We start from the raw sequence: 18576 nt of genomic DNA, 5'->3' as shown, positions 1-18576 counted from the left end.
ATTTGTGGATAGTTTATATTTTCAAACAAAAGAAGACACATTTTAGATTCGCGATTAAGTGCAAATTTGCAAATCATGATAAAAATCGGGCGCCATCAAGAGAAAACGTTTACCTTCCATTTGGTTCATTAAATGCTTTAGAAAGAATGTAGAAATGATTGTTAATTGTGTGTTACCAAGACATTGGGATCTGATAAAAAAAAATAAGGCAAGTTGCGTCTGTTATTAAGCCCATATTACATTCGATCTACAACATCCAGTGTGACCCGGTCATTAGAGCGCGAATATTATAGATAACAATGAATCCTCAGTTTGAAAGCCTTTTATCTGTTAAGTGAAAAATCTGCTTGTCATTAAATATTCATTTTATGTACTAGCATCTTAGTTTTATCCCTGAAACGGGAATGTGTTCACCAAGATGGCCGATTCATAGACTTGAATTTCCGTTTGACGTTCCTGTTGACGTTTGCTGTTTATATTTGACATTTGACGTCGCCGTCTGCCGTTGGTGACTTTCAACGAATTTTATCTTTTCCCTTCGGTCGTTCGCTGCAACTTTCTTAGCTAATCACATCCGTTTGCGTTTGTCCTAATAAAAAAAACTCGGATTATAAACAAAAACTCATGAAAACAAAAAGCAGTACATACGTCAAAGCAAAATTTTTAGGTTAACGACAGCAACGTCAATCGGCAAACGTCACCCGCGAACGGCATTTTGTCTATTATAAGAGAAATTAATTAGAAAAGCAAAAATTAGTCATTATCAAACTAGTGGAATCGTTATTTTGTAGGGGTAAACAAATTAAAAAAAGGGGTTAGTACGATTTTAATTAACAGTTGTTGTACTTATTACCCAATCGAGTAGCGACCGTTAAATGCGGAGGTTCTTCGTTTCATTAAATAAATTACAAGTTGTTTATATTTTTTTTATTGGCTATCGACATCTCATTCTGATCGGATAGGCGTTTCTAGTTAGGTTACATTAGCAATTCAAAGTTTCGAAACGAAACCCATACACACACAGAGTTTAGCAAGTTTAGAATAGCTGATAGATTTTTAAGATAAACGTATATGCAAATGCGGTATGTAGCTCGGTTTTACTTCAATTCTGAGGTTAACAAAGATTTTTTTTTTAATGAACTAACTACCGTAAGGATAATTTAAAGTTGTACTATGTGGGAAGATACAGGGCGCAGTTACTGTCTAATTCTCAACATGATTTAGATAATACAATGTATTTGAAACTAAACGCCAATCCATAGGATCTTTTCGCAAATAAAACTACCACTTCTAACATGCGAAAACCACCTCAAATCCTTTTTCAAAAGAAGTCATTCGTTCAACAGTAATTTGAAGAAGATTACACTCAAAGATCCGGCTGAGTGGAGTTGTTCTGGATCTCTGGGCATGGAGCAATAATAAATTTACTTGGAACTATAAGCCTGGACCTTATTTGTACCAAAAGAAATAAGTCACGCTGGAAAATAAAGAAAAAACTGAGTTGAAATAGCTTATTCATAGCAAATCCAAGCAAATTTCCATTCAGTATCGGTTCTAGTATTTGGACGGGCATTGTCATGCTTTAGGATGAAGTTTCTTCTATGGTAAACACATTTTCCATCAGTCCAATTGATGTGTTCGTTGACAAATCGTAAACGGATCAGGTCTTCTGAGGGTCCAGCTATTCACAGCCACTCCTAGCGTGTCTCAGACGTTTTATTGGACTCGCACCCCGACGAGGTCTCGATTTCTCAGCGATGTGTCTTCAATAAAAGTTACCATTCCATTGGTGGTCTCAGCAGACTGACTTATGGCCAAGTCTCGTCGAAACTGGTCTTGTCGCAATAAGATGACCTTACAACCTTGAAAATCAATAATAGTGTATGTACCTCAAAAATTTTGATTAACTGGGTGATGCAATATGATGGAATTTTCGAAAAAACGACATCGATGTAATTTTTTTTATCATTAAACCACATCTCAATCGATTTTACTTAGAAAAAAAAACCTGGGAGCTTATAATTATAGTTCTAACCATATTTTCTGTATGTGTATTTCATTATGATACAGATTATATACACCATAATAATATCACGTTATTGATCTGTAGAAATACTATGCTTAATAATTAAAAACCTGACATTAAGAACCGTTATTTTTTTTTGACGGTCGAAAGCCGTTCCCGTACATATATAAAATCTACTTACAAGTTAATCTTTTCGAATTTTTAATAGCGTCTTGTTTGCATAATCTCAACAAGTGTTATATATTCTAAAAAAGAAGAAGCCTGTAATAAGAATTTTGTTTAATGCTTTATATGCCGTATTAGTAGTGACGCCACATCGCCATTTTTAAATTTCCAAAACAAAATAAATATTTTGAGGTTATGTATAAGTCACATTTTATCAGTTTTACATGGAATAATGTCAATGTCATTCTTTACGTCATAGAAACGCGTCCTATTGCGACAAAAGCGACATCTGATTGTTTCATTAAATCATACTCGTACTTTTTTTCCATTCAGTTATTTTTGCTTGTATTGTTCAACACATTTTCAACCGTTTTCGTTCACTGTTAACGTGTTTATTTATATTAAAAGCATGATTTAACGAAAATTGTACCACATCGAGCGCTGTGATCGATTCAGTTCACTCAGTTCACCAGCCAAATGGCAAACGACTGGGAATTAAGGATGGATATCGGTAGACAAAATATGGATGTTTACCATCGATGTTTTTTCATTTAGTGAACAATAAAAAACAATTCAGATCACTAAAGTAGTTTCAAAATTTGCATTTTCAACGCAAAAAGCTTCTTCTGGAATGAAATATGCTGTATGGAACTCGACCTCAAATAACTTTTTCCAATATCAATTGCAAATTATAAAAACCTTTGTCGACAATTTTGTTTGATCTACCATAGGCGTAGTAAAATATAAAACGTACATAGACGAGTAAAATGTACCTGTAATGGAGTTTGGTTTAAACAAGCTACCAGACGTGAACTGAGCCCTTTTTGTACCACATTCGTTTTATTTTTCTGGAAAAAAGAAATTTCAAAGCAAAAACCATAAAGGAAAATAAATTTATTACAAATAAAACAAAAGAAAAAATTCCAATTCCAAAGTAGTCGGAATCGTCTGAACTAAAGTCATAATTTGATTGATTTATGAAGGGTTATGAAGAAGATGATACCACATAATCATCTTCTTTTTTGATAACATGTTCATACAGTTTTTCCACAGCTCTTGGAAGGTCTGCTGCTAGAACTAGTTTACTCACTTCTGGAGACTGATTCATGATAATCAGCTGCACAGTTTTTAATTTTTTTAATAGTTTTTAATAACTTTACAACATTTAAACAACAATTTTCAATATTGTCAACCCAACCGAAATATAATTGGGTTATTCTAGTTAATTCAGCAATTCTTATTATGATTGCGTTATCATATTCTAATATATTTAAAATAACTTGCTATTATTAAATTTATATCTGTCTTTATTTTCACGCCTTCCGACAGCTTCAGCCAATAGAAATGCATTTATGTTAACGATTCGATTGGTAAACAGTGGAGATGATGAGTCCACGTGGACTAACGGTTTGTTAGATGTTTACCGAATTTTATACGGGGAGTAAACATTATATTTTAACTATCTCACGTTGCTATTACATCACAGTTGCTAAAGCAAAAGGAACAGGACACAATGAGATTATTTTGACGGGAAATTCGAAGTCATAATGACAAGAAGTTGAGGTTATGTCCAACAATGTAAAATGTCCACCGGAAATATGAATGACAGTTGCCAATAGATACCATTTTCCTAAAACTAATAGTCATGTGTGAAGTTGTAACGCATGCGCCAAATAAACAAAATAAATATATAGTTGTAAACTTCATTCTAGTGTAATTTAATTATTATATCATCGCTGATATACTGACATCTACACGAAAGAATCTGTATAATATATCAATCGATCTTCGTAAGAGATAATTCATTATAATCCGAAAAACCTGTTTCGGCAATCATTTACAAAAATACTCATTAGTCGACAGTTCTTTATACATAAATGATAACTGTAATATAAAGTCGATCTGCTAAATACTAAGTTTAACGTTCGTATAGAAATATTCAGAATTTATTCGAGCTATTGTAATATATCGATTCTCGATTAATAGAATTCGGTTTATTGAGTAGAAATTTCCCACAACATTTCATGTTAATCGATTCTATTACTGTCAAAAATTGTTATGAATGTCTTAGTATTAAAATTTGCTATTATTATTGGAAATATTTAATTAAATAAAGTTTTTTTTTAAGTTTCGATGTCAGTTATAGTATCTAGTGTTTCTTTTTTAATTTCTAATTTATGATAGTCGAAAAATATATTATAATAATTGAAATAGATTAAAAAATCGGTTTCGGAACTTCTGGAATACCTCCAGAAAAATGTCTTCCTCGGAAACTATTTGAAAATTATGTCCATAGCGGATGATATCCACCCTTTCGTGCTTTGAAGATTCTTCTTTTGTACTTTGAGTTTTCTCGGTGCATTCTTCCATCTGTTATCGCTTCTCACTATCCTGTTCTACTCCTTCATATCCTCCGCCACTTCTTTCCAGTTTCACAGCTGCATTAATGGTTCCTAACGTGCTGACCTCCGTTTCAAGATCTCTTAAAGCTTTTGGATTTTTATCACCTTATTTAACCTCGTTATTGATCTCGTGGTTTATTAACCTTTTTAGGTATCTTCCTTTAGATCTTTCTCGAAAATCCTGTTCATCTTTTCCCGACAGGAACGTCGTTTCGGCTCCATATGTAATGACCCACCGCGATTACGGATTTGTCCAGTCCGGTTCTGGGTGTTTGACATATTTGATTACGTCATTAACATCTTTGAATGCGACTTAGTTTGACCATATAAACGATAATTATCGAGTCAAAAGGCATAGGAGACGAAACATTTTCAATACGACATAAAAGTAATAGTCGCGATTAGAATATAGATCAGATATATGTTAGTCGTTGTGTCGAAGATAGTCATACTATGAAGAAAAAAAATACTTTTATTATATGGTACCGACTAAAAATATTCGAAGTAGCTTGAGCTTCATCATTTCCAAGAAGTTATACAATGATACAATAAACATTTTATTATCCACATCACTAAGAATTTCACTGATTCAATTGTGGGGTTATTCAGTACAAAAGGCTGCAACGGGTTGCTCCAAGAGAAACTAATATCATCGTTGATAAACCGAGCCTTGAAGCACTCTATCGCAATCGAGAAGAATTATCCTTAAAGTATAATTAAAATTGTGATTCTTGAATCATTTTTTTATTACAAAGTCTAACCAAATAATAAAATTATTTGTATTGACACTTTTACATGTCAGTTGTCAAATTGATCAATACCATAGAACTATATTTGCTCCAAATACTTTTAGTACTTAGTGTGACCATAAAACTATAGTTTATATTCGTGATTATAGAACTGTTGTATAAAATACAAACTACATCTGAAATAGATGTTCTTGAATCCTTTTTTTATTACCAAGTCTAACCAAATAATAAAATTATTTGTATTGACACTTTTACATGTCAGTTGTCAAATTGATCAATACCATAGAACTATATTTGCTCCAAATACTTTTAGTACTTAGTGTGACAATAAAACTATAGTTTATATTCGTGATTATAGAACTGTTGAATAAAATACAAACTACATCTAAAATAGAGATTCTTGAATCCTTTTTTTATTACCAAGTCTAACCAAATAATAAAATTATTTGTATTGACATTTTTACATGTCAGTTGTCAAATTGATCAATACCATAGAACTATATTTGCTCCAAATACTTTTAGTACTTAGTGTGACAATAAAACTATAGTTTATATTCGTGATTACAGAACTGTTGAATAAAATACAAACTACATCTGAAATAGAGATTCTTGAATCCTTTTTTTATTACCAAGTCTAACCAAATAATAAAATTATTTGTATTGACACTTTTACATGTCAGTTGTCAAATTGATCAATACCATAGAACTATATTTGCTCCAAATACTTTTAGTACTTAGTGTGACCATAAAACTATACTTCATATTCGTGCTTATAGAACTGTTGGATAAAATATAAACAAATACATTTCTGAAATAGAGTTATATTGTTTAATGTGGAAAAGACATTCAATTGTGGTGTTATTTAGTACAAAAGGCTGTAACGTATGTTTATGTAATGAAACTTAATTTTTAAAAAGTTGAGACACGTAAGATTATGCTTTAAGGGTGGTTAGGTCAATAGATATCGCAATCGACAGAAATTACCCTTAAAGTATAATTAAAATTGTGATTCTTGAATAATTTTCTTATTACAAAGTCTAACCAAATAATTAAATTATTTGTATTGACACTTTTACATGTCAGTTGTCAAATTGATCAATACCATAGAACTATATTTGCTCCAAATACTTTTAGTACTTAGTGTGACCATAAAACTATACTTTATATTCGTGCTTATAGAACTGTTGGATAAAATATAAACAAATACATTTCTGAAATAGAGTTATATTGTTTAATGTGGAAAAAACATTCAATTGTGGTGTTATTTAGTACAAAAGGCTGTAACGTATGTTTATGTAATAAAACTTAATTTTTAAAAAGTTGAGACACGTAAGATTATGCTTTAAGGGTGGTTAGGTCAATAGATATCGCAATCGACAGAAATTACCCTTAAAGTATAATTAAAATTGTGATTCTTGAATAATTTTCTTATTACAAAGTCTTACCAAATAATTAAATTATTTGTATTGACACTTTTACATGTCAGTTGTCAAATTGATCAATACCATAGAACTATATTCGTTCCAAATATTTTTAGTACTTAGTGTGACCATAAAACTATACTTTATATTCGTGATTATGAAACTGTTGGATAAAATATAAACAAATACATTTCTGAAATAGAGTTATATTGTTTAATGTGGTAAAAACATTCAATTGTGGTGTTATTTAGTACAAAAGGCTGTAACGTATGTTTATGTAATGAAACTTAATTTGAGTCTAGTTCTTGTTTATTTTTTATAATGAAGTTTGAAGTATTTTTGTTACTGTTACTTCACGTTCTAAAAGTACGGTTGCTCCGTATATTTTTAAAAGTTAAAATCGACACGTTCCCAAGGTATTCGATATACAAGAAAGTACTTTAATAAAACGTAAACCACCGTCAGAGGTATCAAGATACATGTTCGGTGTTCTAGGGTCAGACAATAAATACTACATAGTATTTAGTATCTGAAATACAATCGATAGGTATGCGGCCAGTCGGCAAAGATTTTTTACATCGAATTTCACACTTCACCAACGGTATACATTGCAAGAACGAAATGTATCTCCCACTAATGACCTTTGAACTATAAGTTATGAGCTAATTTGTTAATATATCTATAGGAAATGTTTCACAAGACTACTTTTAGATAATACTCCCTAATAAATTGATATTAAGTGCTGTTTGTATGATACACTGGTCTGAGGACACATAAGAGATCTAAAATATGTGGTTGATAGTTAAAACGAGTTAGAAACTTTTATATCCAATGCTCGGCATCATATCATATCATCATATCCAAAAGGTTGCGTGGCTTGTATCCAGTTTCCTCATTCTCATTCGGAACGTATCCTTGATAAACTATTCGGTTTACCGATACAAAAAATGCAGTAACGTAAGATCTAGAATTATGGTTATACTCAATTTTCCAAACATCTCCAACAACTCTACATCTCTTTGTAAAGGTTCAAAGTCTTTAGGAAAACGATCTGATCAGATTGTCTTCCACCTTCCAATAGTTATTGATCTCGAATATTTGATTCCTCGACCTTTTACATTTTTCCTATCCATATTACGATTTTGGAGGCATCTGTATACTATGTCATTGTATGATTTCCGATTTATTGATGTGAGAAATTACCCATTTTCGGTGAGTCATCTATTCTTGAAGATACCTTCCATTTTTCTCGGATTGCACTTTTTCCTGAGGCGACCACGTCATGTGCTCTTCCATTTAACACTACCAAATACAGATACACATTTCTCTGAAGAATTTCATCAACAAAATACCCCTTGACTGACCGATACCTAACCAAGGAAATTCCAAGAGATCTTTTCAATAGTAGGATACGATTAAATTCGATATACCTGATACACTTTTTAGAAAAAACCAATATAACTGTATCCTTCTATTTTCTCATTGTTCCATATTCATAATAACCCAAGGGAGACGTTTGGAAGCGCGATCAGAATTCGAACACCAAGATCTCAGCGAAGCTACGCCGTTTCCTTCCAGAAATTTTTTGTTCCTCATGATAACATTGGGTAAATCTCTTCTCCAACGACTGTGGTTTGGATACAGTTCCACAGACTTGTACTGTTTCTGTTATTAGTCCTCTGGATAATATCGTAAAGATAACCTTAAAATTTTCCTCTTGCAATTAGGATTCTGTAGTTTGTATGCTTTGAAAATAAGTGTGTTGTTGATTTACGTATTTTTGAATTGTGTGGAGTGGCAACAACGTTTATTCTTTGGTTTTTATCTTTTCCCAAAAATAATAAGCGTCATAGCAACAGCTCCAACTGCCTGCTATAAGTAGAATAATTATCAGAAAAATTCGTTGCACCAATTCACTTTGATACTACTTGTAATTTCAACTTTGAGTTGAAAGGTTTCAAAAAAAATATTGTTGGAATAGCAACTAGTTTCGGCATACCATCTGACAATTAGACCCATGTTTTAAAACACAATGGCATGTTTTTGGAAAATATAATGGGAGACACTACGAGCCGGGCTTGTTAGCTGAAATGGAAAACGACGTTACATGCGCTTGGTACGAAATATTTTTTTTTAGAGCCATAACTGGATTTATCGTTGCATGTAGATATCGAAGGCCTTTTTTAGTAATGTCTACCGTTCAAATTAATACGCTGTGAATTATTTTCCATGCTGTAACTATATACGGGATATGTCGTATGTAAATATTAGAAAAATCGAAGTCTTTCGTGGGCTATAATGTACTTTAAATAGAAAAATATCCCCTAAAAGTTTCATTTGCTCGCCCCATTGAAGGCTTTTTAGCAAAAATTACGCGAAATCGAAAAAATTACCTTTAAAGTATAATTTGATTCTTAAAGTGTCAATCCAATTATTGGTATTGACACTTTTACATGTCAGTTGTCAAATCATCAATATCATAGAACTATATTTGTTCCAAATATTTTTAGTACTTAGTGTGAACAGAAAAGCGACACTTTATATTCGTGATTATAAAACTGTTGGATAAAATATAAACAAATACATTTCTGAAATAGAGATTCTTGTATCCTTTTTTTTATTATCAAGTCTAACCAAATAATAAAATTATTTGTATTGACAATTCTAGATGTCAGTTGTCAAATCATCAATACCATAGAACTATATTTGTTGAAAATATTTTTAGCACTTAGTGTGACCATGAAACTATACTTTATATTCGTGATTATAAAACTGTTGGATAAAATATTTACAAATACATTTCTGAAATAGAGTTATATTGTTTGATGTGGAATTGTTTCACTTTACCCTAATATAACTAACAATGTTTCCACCCCAAGGCGTTATCTTTATAAAAATTACCTGCATAATGTAAAAAAATGATTCCCGTATTATTTATAAATAATTGTATTAATTCTGTGGTCTTTACAACGAACATAGATCACAGAACTACACTTCTAATATAGTTTTGTGAATTAAATGTCAACTGTCATACAATAAAAAAGTTTCTCGTTTATATAGGTGAACACATTCATTAAAGTCCGCCATTTTGTAATCGATTTAAAATTTTGGTGCTTGGTTTCCATTATTTCACGCTCAAAACCAAAATATGTTCACGATATGAACGCGAAGAAAAAGAACTAAATTGACAATCTGTTTTTTTTTTGGAAAATTTTGTAATTGTTTTCGACCCTACTCGTATATTTCCGGAACATGTGTAAACAAAACGAGTATTAACAATTACAAATAGCATAGTGAATTCGTTTGGATTGCTACAGAGATAACATTTAAATTAATTAAATTGTATTTTCGATATACAACTTCGAATATTTCGTTTTTAAGCGGCTTACAACGAGATATTTATGCCCGCCAGTAAATTGTTCTCTTATTTCAAATCAGTGGTGTACCGGAAACCGTCTCCATTGGAAAAAAATGACACTAGAATGAAATATTTTAGATTCATTCTAAATGTTTGTTAAGCAGTTAAATTTCTTCTGGATTAAAGATTATTCCATACTACAAGATCTAGACTAAGGAATTCTCAAAAAATCTGGAAAAAATTTTTGATTTCTAGTACTTACAGTTCATCAGAATCAGATATATTATAGTTTCTTCAGAAAAAGATATTTTTTTCACTTTTTGACTAATTAAGCGACTCAACCATGAGACAGATTGCAATTTCTTCAGAAAATGGAAAATCCAAAGTTTTCCAGCTTCATTGACATGTCAAACAACTCAAAGCAGTTGAGGTCTTACTTGAGGAAAAAAATCATCGGATCCTTTCAACTTTTTTCAAAAATCTTCGATTTTTAGGTGCAAAGATCTTTGTCTTTGAAGACATGATTGACTCAACCTCAATTGGAAGTCATCGGGAGTCTCAAAGCAGTTGAGGTTTAACTTGAGGGAAGAAAATAAGCGAATCCTTTCAGCTTTTCGAAATAATCTTTTTAGAAGCAAGGATCTTTGTTTCTGAATTGAATTCGCCGTAAGTTATCAAGAATCAGATAAATTGTGGTTTCTTCAGAAAAAAAGATTCACGACTCAGTCGTCAGGAATGATAGAGATCGCCATTTGCCACCAAAAAGACAAGTTTTTCCGGATTATCAACGAATCAAACAACTCGTAGTATCCAAGCTTGTGCTGAATGAAATACGATTAAAAAATCCGCGGGGAATAAAGTACTGTTCAAATCCAACTAACTTAAAATGGAGAAAGTGTCACCTTAACCTTACCATGACAACTAGAGCCACCTGTTGATTCAAAAATCAAGCTCCAGACTTGTAATGCTACAACTAGATATGTTGAGTTGTCTAATTGTTGTTTCAACATCTAGTTATCATGAACTTATATAATTTTGAAAACCGAAATTTCGCCAAATTTGTAGTTACCTGGTTGCAGTAGTCACCCCACGATATACAGAAGGTGTTGCGCCCCTGTTTCGGCCCGTCTTGCAGTCTAAACGAGTTCACCAAACTCTTTCGAATTCCTGAACAGATGAAACTGGCAAATAAATAAGGTTTTGCTCAAAAAATCCAAAAATTTTATTTTATTTGGTATATTGATGGAACCAGTTAAGAAGAATTTAAAATCCTATTTGGGATTTGGGACTATATTAATCATACTTGGTATATGGGTGGTGGAGGATTTCTTTGACTTTTTATTAATTTTTATAATCGGCTGCTGTCACCGATCTGCAAAAAAATACAAGATATCGTTAAAGTTAAATAAGATGAGGCCATATGATAACTTATCTGAGGGTTTTTTTTTCTGTATTAAGATTAATACATTTCTCTATGCGTTTCTCCATGTGTTTGAGTCCATATTCGAAGCACTTTTTCCATTTCAACTTGGAGTTGAGACTAAATCAACCAGCTGTATGATGGATTGTCTATCAATTGGTCCTTTTGGATGGGAAAAATTTATAATATGCTGTTTCATGATAATAAATGATTCTTCGACGTTTACCATTAAAATTCATTGTACCAATAAACGCAAATCTTCTTCAAATTGTAAGTTATACGTGGGTGATTCAAATATAAACAGAAATTTTTGAATAAACGCGCGAACAATTTAGTATCGTTAAAGTTGTTGCAATGTATGTTAGACTATTACCAAAATCTTGTACGTAAGTAATACATTCTGAAAAAAGAGGATAGAAAACGAAAACGGTGTAGAAAAACAACAAAAATAGAATACAAAGAATTGACAGCATTACATAAAAAGTGCCTAGGAATTTACAGCATTACATAAAAAGTGTCTAGGAATTGACAGCATTACATAAAAAGTGTCTAGGAATTGACAGCAGTATATAAAAAGTGTCTAGGAATTGACAGCAGTATATAAAAAGTGTCTAGGAATTGACAGCATTACATAAAAAGTGTCTAGGAATTGACAGCAGTATATAAAAAGTGTCTAGGAATTGACAGCAGTATATAAAAAGTGCCTAGGAATTGACAGCATTACATAAAAAGTGTCTAGGAATTGACAGCAGTATATAAAAAGTGCCTAGGAATTGACAGCATTACATAAAAAGTGCCTAGGAATTGACAGCAGTATATAAAAAGTGTCTAGGAATTGACAGCATTACATAAAAAGTGTCTAGGAATTGACAGCAGTATATAAAAAGTGTCTAGGAATGACAGCATTACATAAAAAGTGTCTAGGAATTGACAGCATTACATAAAAAGTGTCTAGGAATTGACAGCATTACATAAAAAGTGTCTAGAAATTGACAGCAGTATATAAAAAGTGTCTAGGAATTTACAGCATTACATAAAAAGTGTCTAGGAATTGACAGCAGTATATAAAAAGTGTCTAGGAATTGACAGCATTACATAAAAAGTGTCTAGGAATTGACAGCATTACATAAAAAGTGTCTAGAAATTGACAGCAGTATATAAAAAGTGTCTAGGAATTGACAGCATTACATAAAAAGTGTCTAGGAATTGACAGCATTACATAAAAAGTGTCTAGGAATTGACGGCGGTATATAAAAAGTGTCTAGGAATTGACAGCATTACATAAAAAGTGTCTAGGAATTGACAGCAGTATATAAAAAGTGTCTAGGAATGACAGCATTACATAAAAAGTGTCTAGGAATTGACAGCATTACATAAAAAGTGTCTAGGAATTGACAGCATTACATTAAAAAGTGTCTAGGAATTGACAGCAGTATATAAAAAGTGCCTAGGAATTTACAGCGGTATATAAAAGGTGTCTAGGAATTAAGAGCGGTATATAAAAAGTGTCTACGAATTAACAGCGGTATATAAAAAGTGTCTAAGAATTAAGAGCGGTATATAAAAAGTGTCAACGAATTAACAGCGGTATATAAAAAGTATATAAAAAGTGTCTAGGAATTTACAGCGGTATATAAAAACGCTTTTTAGGTACTTATAGTCCTGAGCAAGAATTATGTACCATTGCTTGTTGCGCAACGCGTCGTAATCCGTTTTTTGGAGAAAAATAATGTAAAATCCGCGTTAATTTTGAATTTGTCCAACTGCTTTTAAACCTTTTGAAATGGCTGCTTGAGTGACGCCCAAAGATTCTGCGAACTCTTCTTGTATTTGACAACAATCTTCAGTTCTTCATCTTCAAACTTTTTTGTCTGCCCAGGACGTTCATCGTCTTCCAAGCCAAAATCACCACTTTTAAATCGTGCGAACTACTTTTGGCACGTCCGCTTAGGTAGAGCATGTTCACCATAAACTTCCACCAAAATACGATGAGACTTTCGGCAGCATTTTTCTTCATATTCAGATCTTCTTTTTTATTTAATATTTTTGTTTCCATGGCGTACGAAATCACTTGTTTTATTAATGTTTTATATATTTTTATTTTGTTCTCTTTACGAATATTCGTACTTTGGAGTAACGTCTTAGTTTTTTTTTGGTTTATTCCTAGACCGAATTTTTCTGTTTCTGTTCTAATTTTGTTGATTGCTTTTATTAGTTCTTCTCTTGTATTAGTTCTAGATAGCAAAATATTTATTAAAGCTTTCTTTAAAAGTATAAACATCGAATGTTTTCCAATTTTGTTTTAGTATTGATAACTTTTGTAAAGGAAAAATATTCATTAGCATGTATCGGAACAGGTACCCATTATAGACACCCACTATCTTCCTTAATCCATCGGAATGTCTGTTTTAAGTGATTGTTTTCGTTTATAATGAAAATAAAAAAGTCGATAGTATGTCTTATGCCCAAATTCCCACAATAAGTACCGAGCACATTGTTCGGATTCGACGAAAACTTTAGATGGGCTTTACAATTGACAGACTCGTATTTTTAAGTCTTTAAAGGAATCTGATAAAACTTAGCCCTTAAATTCGCGAGTCGATGTATTTACCAAACTTCTTCCTTTCGCCAGGACCGGTTTTACTTCATTAAACAGTTAATTATAAGAAAAACTCGTTACTACTTTTCTATTTTAACCCACTTTATTTCTTTCCTTGTCTCATCTTTCATTTTAATAATTTCAATCAAAGGATCTTTATTCATTTCCTGCCATTTTGAAAATGAAAAACGTTTCTTCATAGGGTCTTAGTAACTGGCAAATATCTAATACATCTGTCAGATTTACGTAAACTTTTGACAGGTGACATATCAGAAACATGGCGGAAACTAGTAATACGAGGGTAGCTTGATAAATATTTAAACTACATATAAAAGGAAAGTTTTTGGAATTTTTGAATATAACCTTATATGAATAAATTTTCTGCCCGATAAGAATGAATTTTTTATATTCCCTTACTCCAAAAGTCAAGGGCTATGTGATAAACAAAAGCTAGACAAAATATTGGCCAAAAGTTTACTCAAAAATGAACAGTTGTATCTATATGAGCGTTAAAACAAATTCATCTGTCAGTTTACGTAAACTTTTGACAGGTGACATATCAGATACGTGGCGGAAACTAGTAATACGAGGGTAGCTTAATAAATATTTAAACTACAAATTGAATACAATTGAAAATAACCCTATTTGAATAAATTGTCCGCCGGATGACAGTGAATTATTGGCCTTTATGAGTGGAAAATATAGCGAGTGAAGGAATTGAATTAAGCTAAGGAGCAGGAGGATCTTTTGGACGTAGTATCTCTTATGTCTTCACAAAAACATATAACTTAAATTTTAGTGTGTTAGAATGAGTTTAGATCGAAATAATTTCCAAATACAAACTTTTCTTTTGCTATTTTATATAGTGTAAAGCTCTAAAAACACATATTAAGGGTGTGGTGTGGTCAATTCTTCTAGTGTCTAGTTGCGTCCCTTCAGGATATACTTTTGTTTCAAATTTCACCAAAAACGTTCAATTGTCTTCACTTGAGATACATTAGAAGCATTCCTAGACTTCTTAATCAACGTAATATTTTTGAGGACACTTTTTCTTCATGAACTGCATCAATCTAGATGTAACACACTTTTTTTTTATATATTTTGACAGTTACAGAATTTCCAGGAAAAATGTTTGTTGAAGAACGGCCGCGAGAACATATCGGCAACACGACTAACGCATTTTTACACCTTTACATGACATAACCTCAGATTTATAAAATGGTTATTTTTCCGTCTCACCTCGTATAAGTATTACGTTAATAAAAATAAAATGAGCTCGGCACGAGAAGTCTTTGCTAACATACGCAACAATTAAGAGCAAAAACGAAATGGAAAACGCACTCTTCCAAGAAACACTAAACGAATTCGTTGTAAAACTAAAAGTCACCTGTATCGTAACTTAGATACCTAGTTTGTTAGTGTGACTCTCGTTCCGTGAAGGTGTTGGAATTGTCGACCGCCGCCATTTCTATTTTATGGTGATAATTAGAAAGAATGTCGCCAATGCCGAGTTGACTTAGGACTACAGCCTTCAACTTTATACACCGAATAGCATCTTGCGGACGTCTCTCGTATTTTCTCAACCACTATAGTCCGGTATTTATTTGCTCAAATAAAACTTCACAACATTTAAGTGTCGAACTTATTTACGGATCTGATTGCGAGGAAACGTATAGTGATGAATAGTTGATTTGTTTCGTCAGTAAAATTCTTCACTTTCTCTTTTTGTTGTTGCCTTTTTTTACGTACGACATCAGCCAAAACATTCGAAATCCTATTATGAGTATTAAAACTAATTCATCTGTCAGATTTACGTAAACTTTTGACAGATGACATATCAGATACATGGCGGAAACTAGTGAAGGAGGATTTTAGAGCAATGGCTATTCGTTTTTGAATATAGCCCCATTTGACTAAATTTTCCTCCTGATGACAGCGAATTTTTTATTTTCTCTTCCTCCAAAAGTCAAGGGCTATCTGATAAACAAAAGCTAAACAAAATATTGTTCAAACTTTCACTCAAAAATGCACAGTTTTATATATATGAGCGTTAAAACTGATTCATCTGTCAAATTATCGTAAACTTTTGACAGATGACATATCAGATACGTGGCGGAAACTAGTAATACGAGGGTAGCTTAATAAATATTCAAACTACAAAGGAAAAAGGAGGATTTTAGAGCAATGGCTATTCGTTTTTGAATATAGCCCCTTTTGACTAAATTTTCCTCCTGATGACAGCGAATTTTTTATTTTCTCTTCCTCCAAAAGTCAAGGGCTATCTGATAAACAAAAGCTAAACAAAATATTGTTCAAACTTTCACTCAAAAATGCACAGTTGTATATATATGAGCGTTAAAACTAATTCATCTGTCAAATTATCGTAAACTTTTGACAGATGACATATCAGATACGTGGCGGAAACTAGTAATACGAGGGTAGCTTAATAAATATTCAAACCACAAAGGAAAAAGGACGATTTTAGAAAAATGGAGATTCATTTTTAAATATAGCCCCATTTGAAATATCATAAGAGGCGGAAACTAATAATACGAGTGTTGCTCGATAAGTACCACACAGTAATATAACGTCATTCGATTCAGTTTTTTGTAATATGGAAGTAAATAGTAATCCAGATAATATGATGGATAGTACAGCGTTTAGTAACGCCAATTTGACTTAGTAGAGGATGAAATCGTGACCAATTGGGTTGTTACAATGAAGGAGCACTCATTTTTCCTCCAAATGGGGCCGTAATTTGGCATAATATGTGAATTAAACCTCGGGAATCCCAGAAAACAGCGATCATCATCATTATGACCGGTAGCCTTCTACAGTTTTGACTATTTCTAAGCTTTAGGCATAGAATCAGAGCTTAGAGGAACAAAAATGTATGAAGAGGAAAGCCGGGGAAGTGATTAACCACGATAAAAGAATCAAACAGCTACAAATAGTGGCCCAATTCGTTTAATTGTAGTTACATTAAAATTATATTTAAATTTAAATTGCCATGATTCCGCTATTCCATAGAACAATAAATAAAAATATCGTAATGATAAACCCGGTCCTGTTAGAACGCATATGTTCATGATGAAATTTAATTTGACAGAGTCCAAGATACACCATGTTATTAATTCTGTTTTATCTTAATTGAGACGATGTTTTACACCGAAAGCCCAACTATGTATGCTTAATAGCTCCATTCCTTTAAATTTGGTATAGATATATAATTATTTTGAAATGGTTCATAAAACTCTGCATTCCCGACCGGTAAAAGAGATTTAAGTGCCTTTTCTTCTCTATATAAGTCAACAGAGACGTAGATAAGGGGAGTCGAGGTCCTTTTTGATATCCGCAAACTACATATCGAGATATTTTTGGAAATACCCTAGTGTAAACTATTTATTCGAGAAAGATGTGAAAAGAAAGTGAAAGACGCTTTCTCCAGAAACAAGCAAAACTTCACTGGAGCTCCGAGAACCTTGGGTATCAGACTTTATAACCAATCGAAGGCAGTACATTCAAAAAGAAAATAATATATCTTTAAAAAACAGCGAATCATCAACCAGCAGATTTATGATGAACTTTACAATGGTGACCACCAAAGTTCAGACCAACATCCCATAGGAATATCCCAAATAAGATTCTGTAGAGGAAATAATTATCCTGATTAAGCAACAGCAACAGGTTTTCAAAGGTTCGTTTAGGAGATATTTTGGTATATCTACAAAAGCTTTTTGATGTCACTAAGTGATTTTTGTTGATTGCTATTGCTCGTACAACGAAACTACGATTAAGATCCGGATGAACTATCGATGATAACCAAGTAAAGAAACGTTGTACATGATTGCAAATTACTTTGCTGCAATGTCGTCATTATGTTAAGTACTTTACGTACTGTCTTCGTATTTGATTTACTTCTCTAGATTTTTTACTCCAAAATAAAATAAAAATTGTTTAAATACCTGGAAATAGAGAAATTTTGATCAAAAGATAAAAAAAAACGTTCGTAGTTTCCACATTTTGGCATTTTTTTCTAATTATTCCCTATCATACGACATCAAAATTTTGTTTTACTAATTTTTTATTTTCTTTTTATTGCAGGTGAGATAAATCGAAGGATAATTAATTCCCAGTAATTCTGTAAGTAAAATTTAATCGGGTTACACACATATGTATCTCGCACGGTGCGCATGCGCTAAATCAAGACGCACGCTACCTGTAGCTCCAAAACACTTTTCTTCTCTTAGGACCATAACACATGCATTTGCCTTTTTTTACCTACGACATCAGCAAAAACATTCGAAATCGTATTATGAGTATTAAGACTAATACATCTGTCAGATTTACGCCAAACTTTTGACAGGTGACATATCACAAACATGGCAGATAATATCATCGAAATTTTATATATAGTCCGGTATTTATTTGCTCAA

At 32.2% G+C, this 18576-nt stretch overlaps 1 protein-coding gene across 1 annotated transcript in view; it reads left to right on the top strand.

Moving 5' to 3' along the window:
- Positions 1 to 18262, top strand: part of LOC130450695 (protein dachsous-like) — a 96737-nt gene extending 78475 nt beyond the window's left edge. Inside the window, exon 3 of the mRNA XM_056789251.1 lies at positions 18245 to 18262. Coding sequence (XP_056645229.1) covers positions 18245 to 18253 — 9 coding nt within the window. The 3' untranslated portion in view covers positions 18254 to 18262. The remainder of the gene's footprint in view (positions 1 to 18244) is intronic.
- Positions 18263 to 18576: the final 314 nt, after the last annotated feature.

This window comes from Diorhabda sublineata, chromosome 1 (assembly GCF_026230105.1).
Source record: "Diorhabda sublineata isolate icDioSubl1.1 chromosome 1, icDioSubl1.1, whole genome shotgun sequence".
Classification (NCBI taxonomy): Eukaryota; Metazoa; Arthropoda; class Insecta; order Coleoptera; family Chrysomelidae; genus Diorhabda; species Diorhabda sublineata.
The sequence above is the reverse complement of the archived record's forward strand: the minus strand, read 5'-3'. Positions and strand labels throughout refer to the sequence as shown.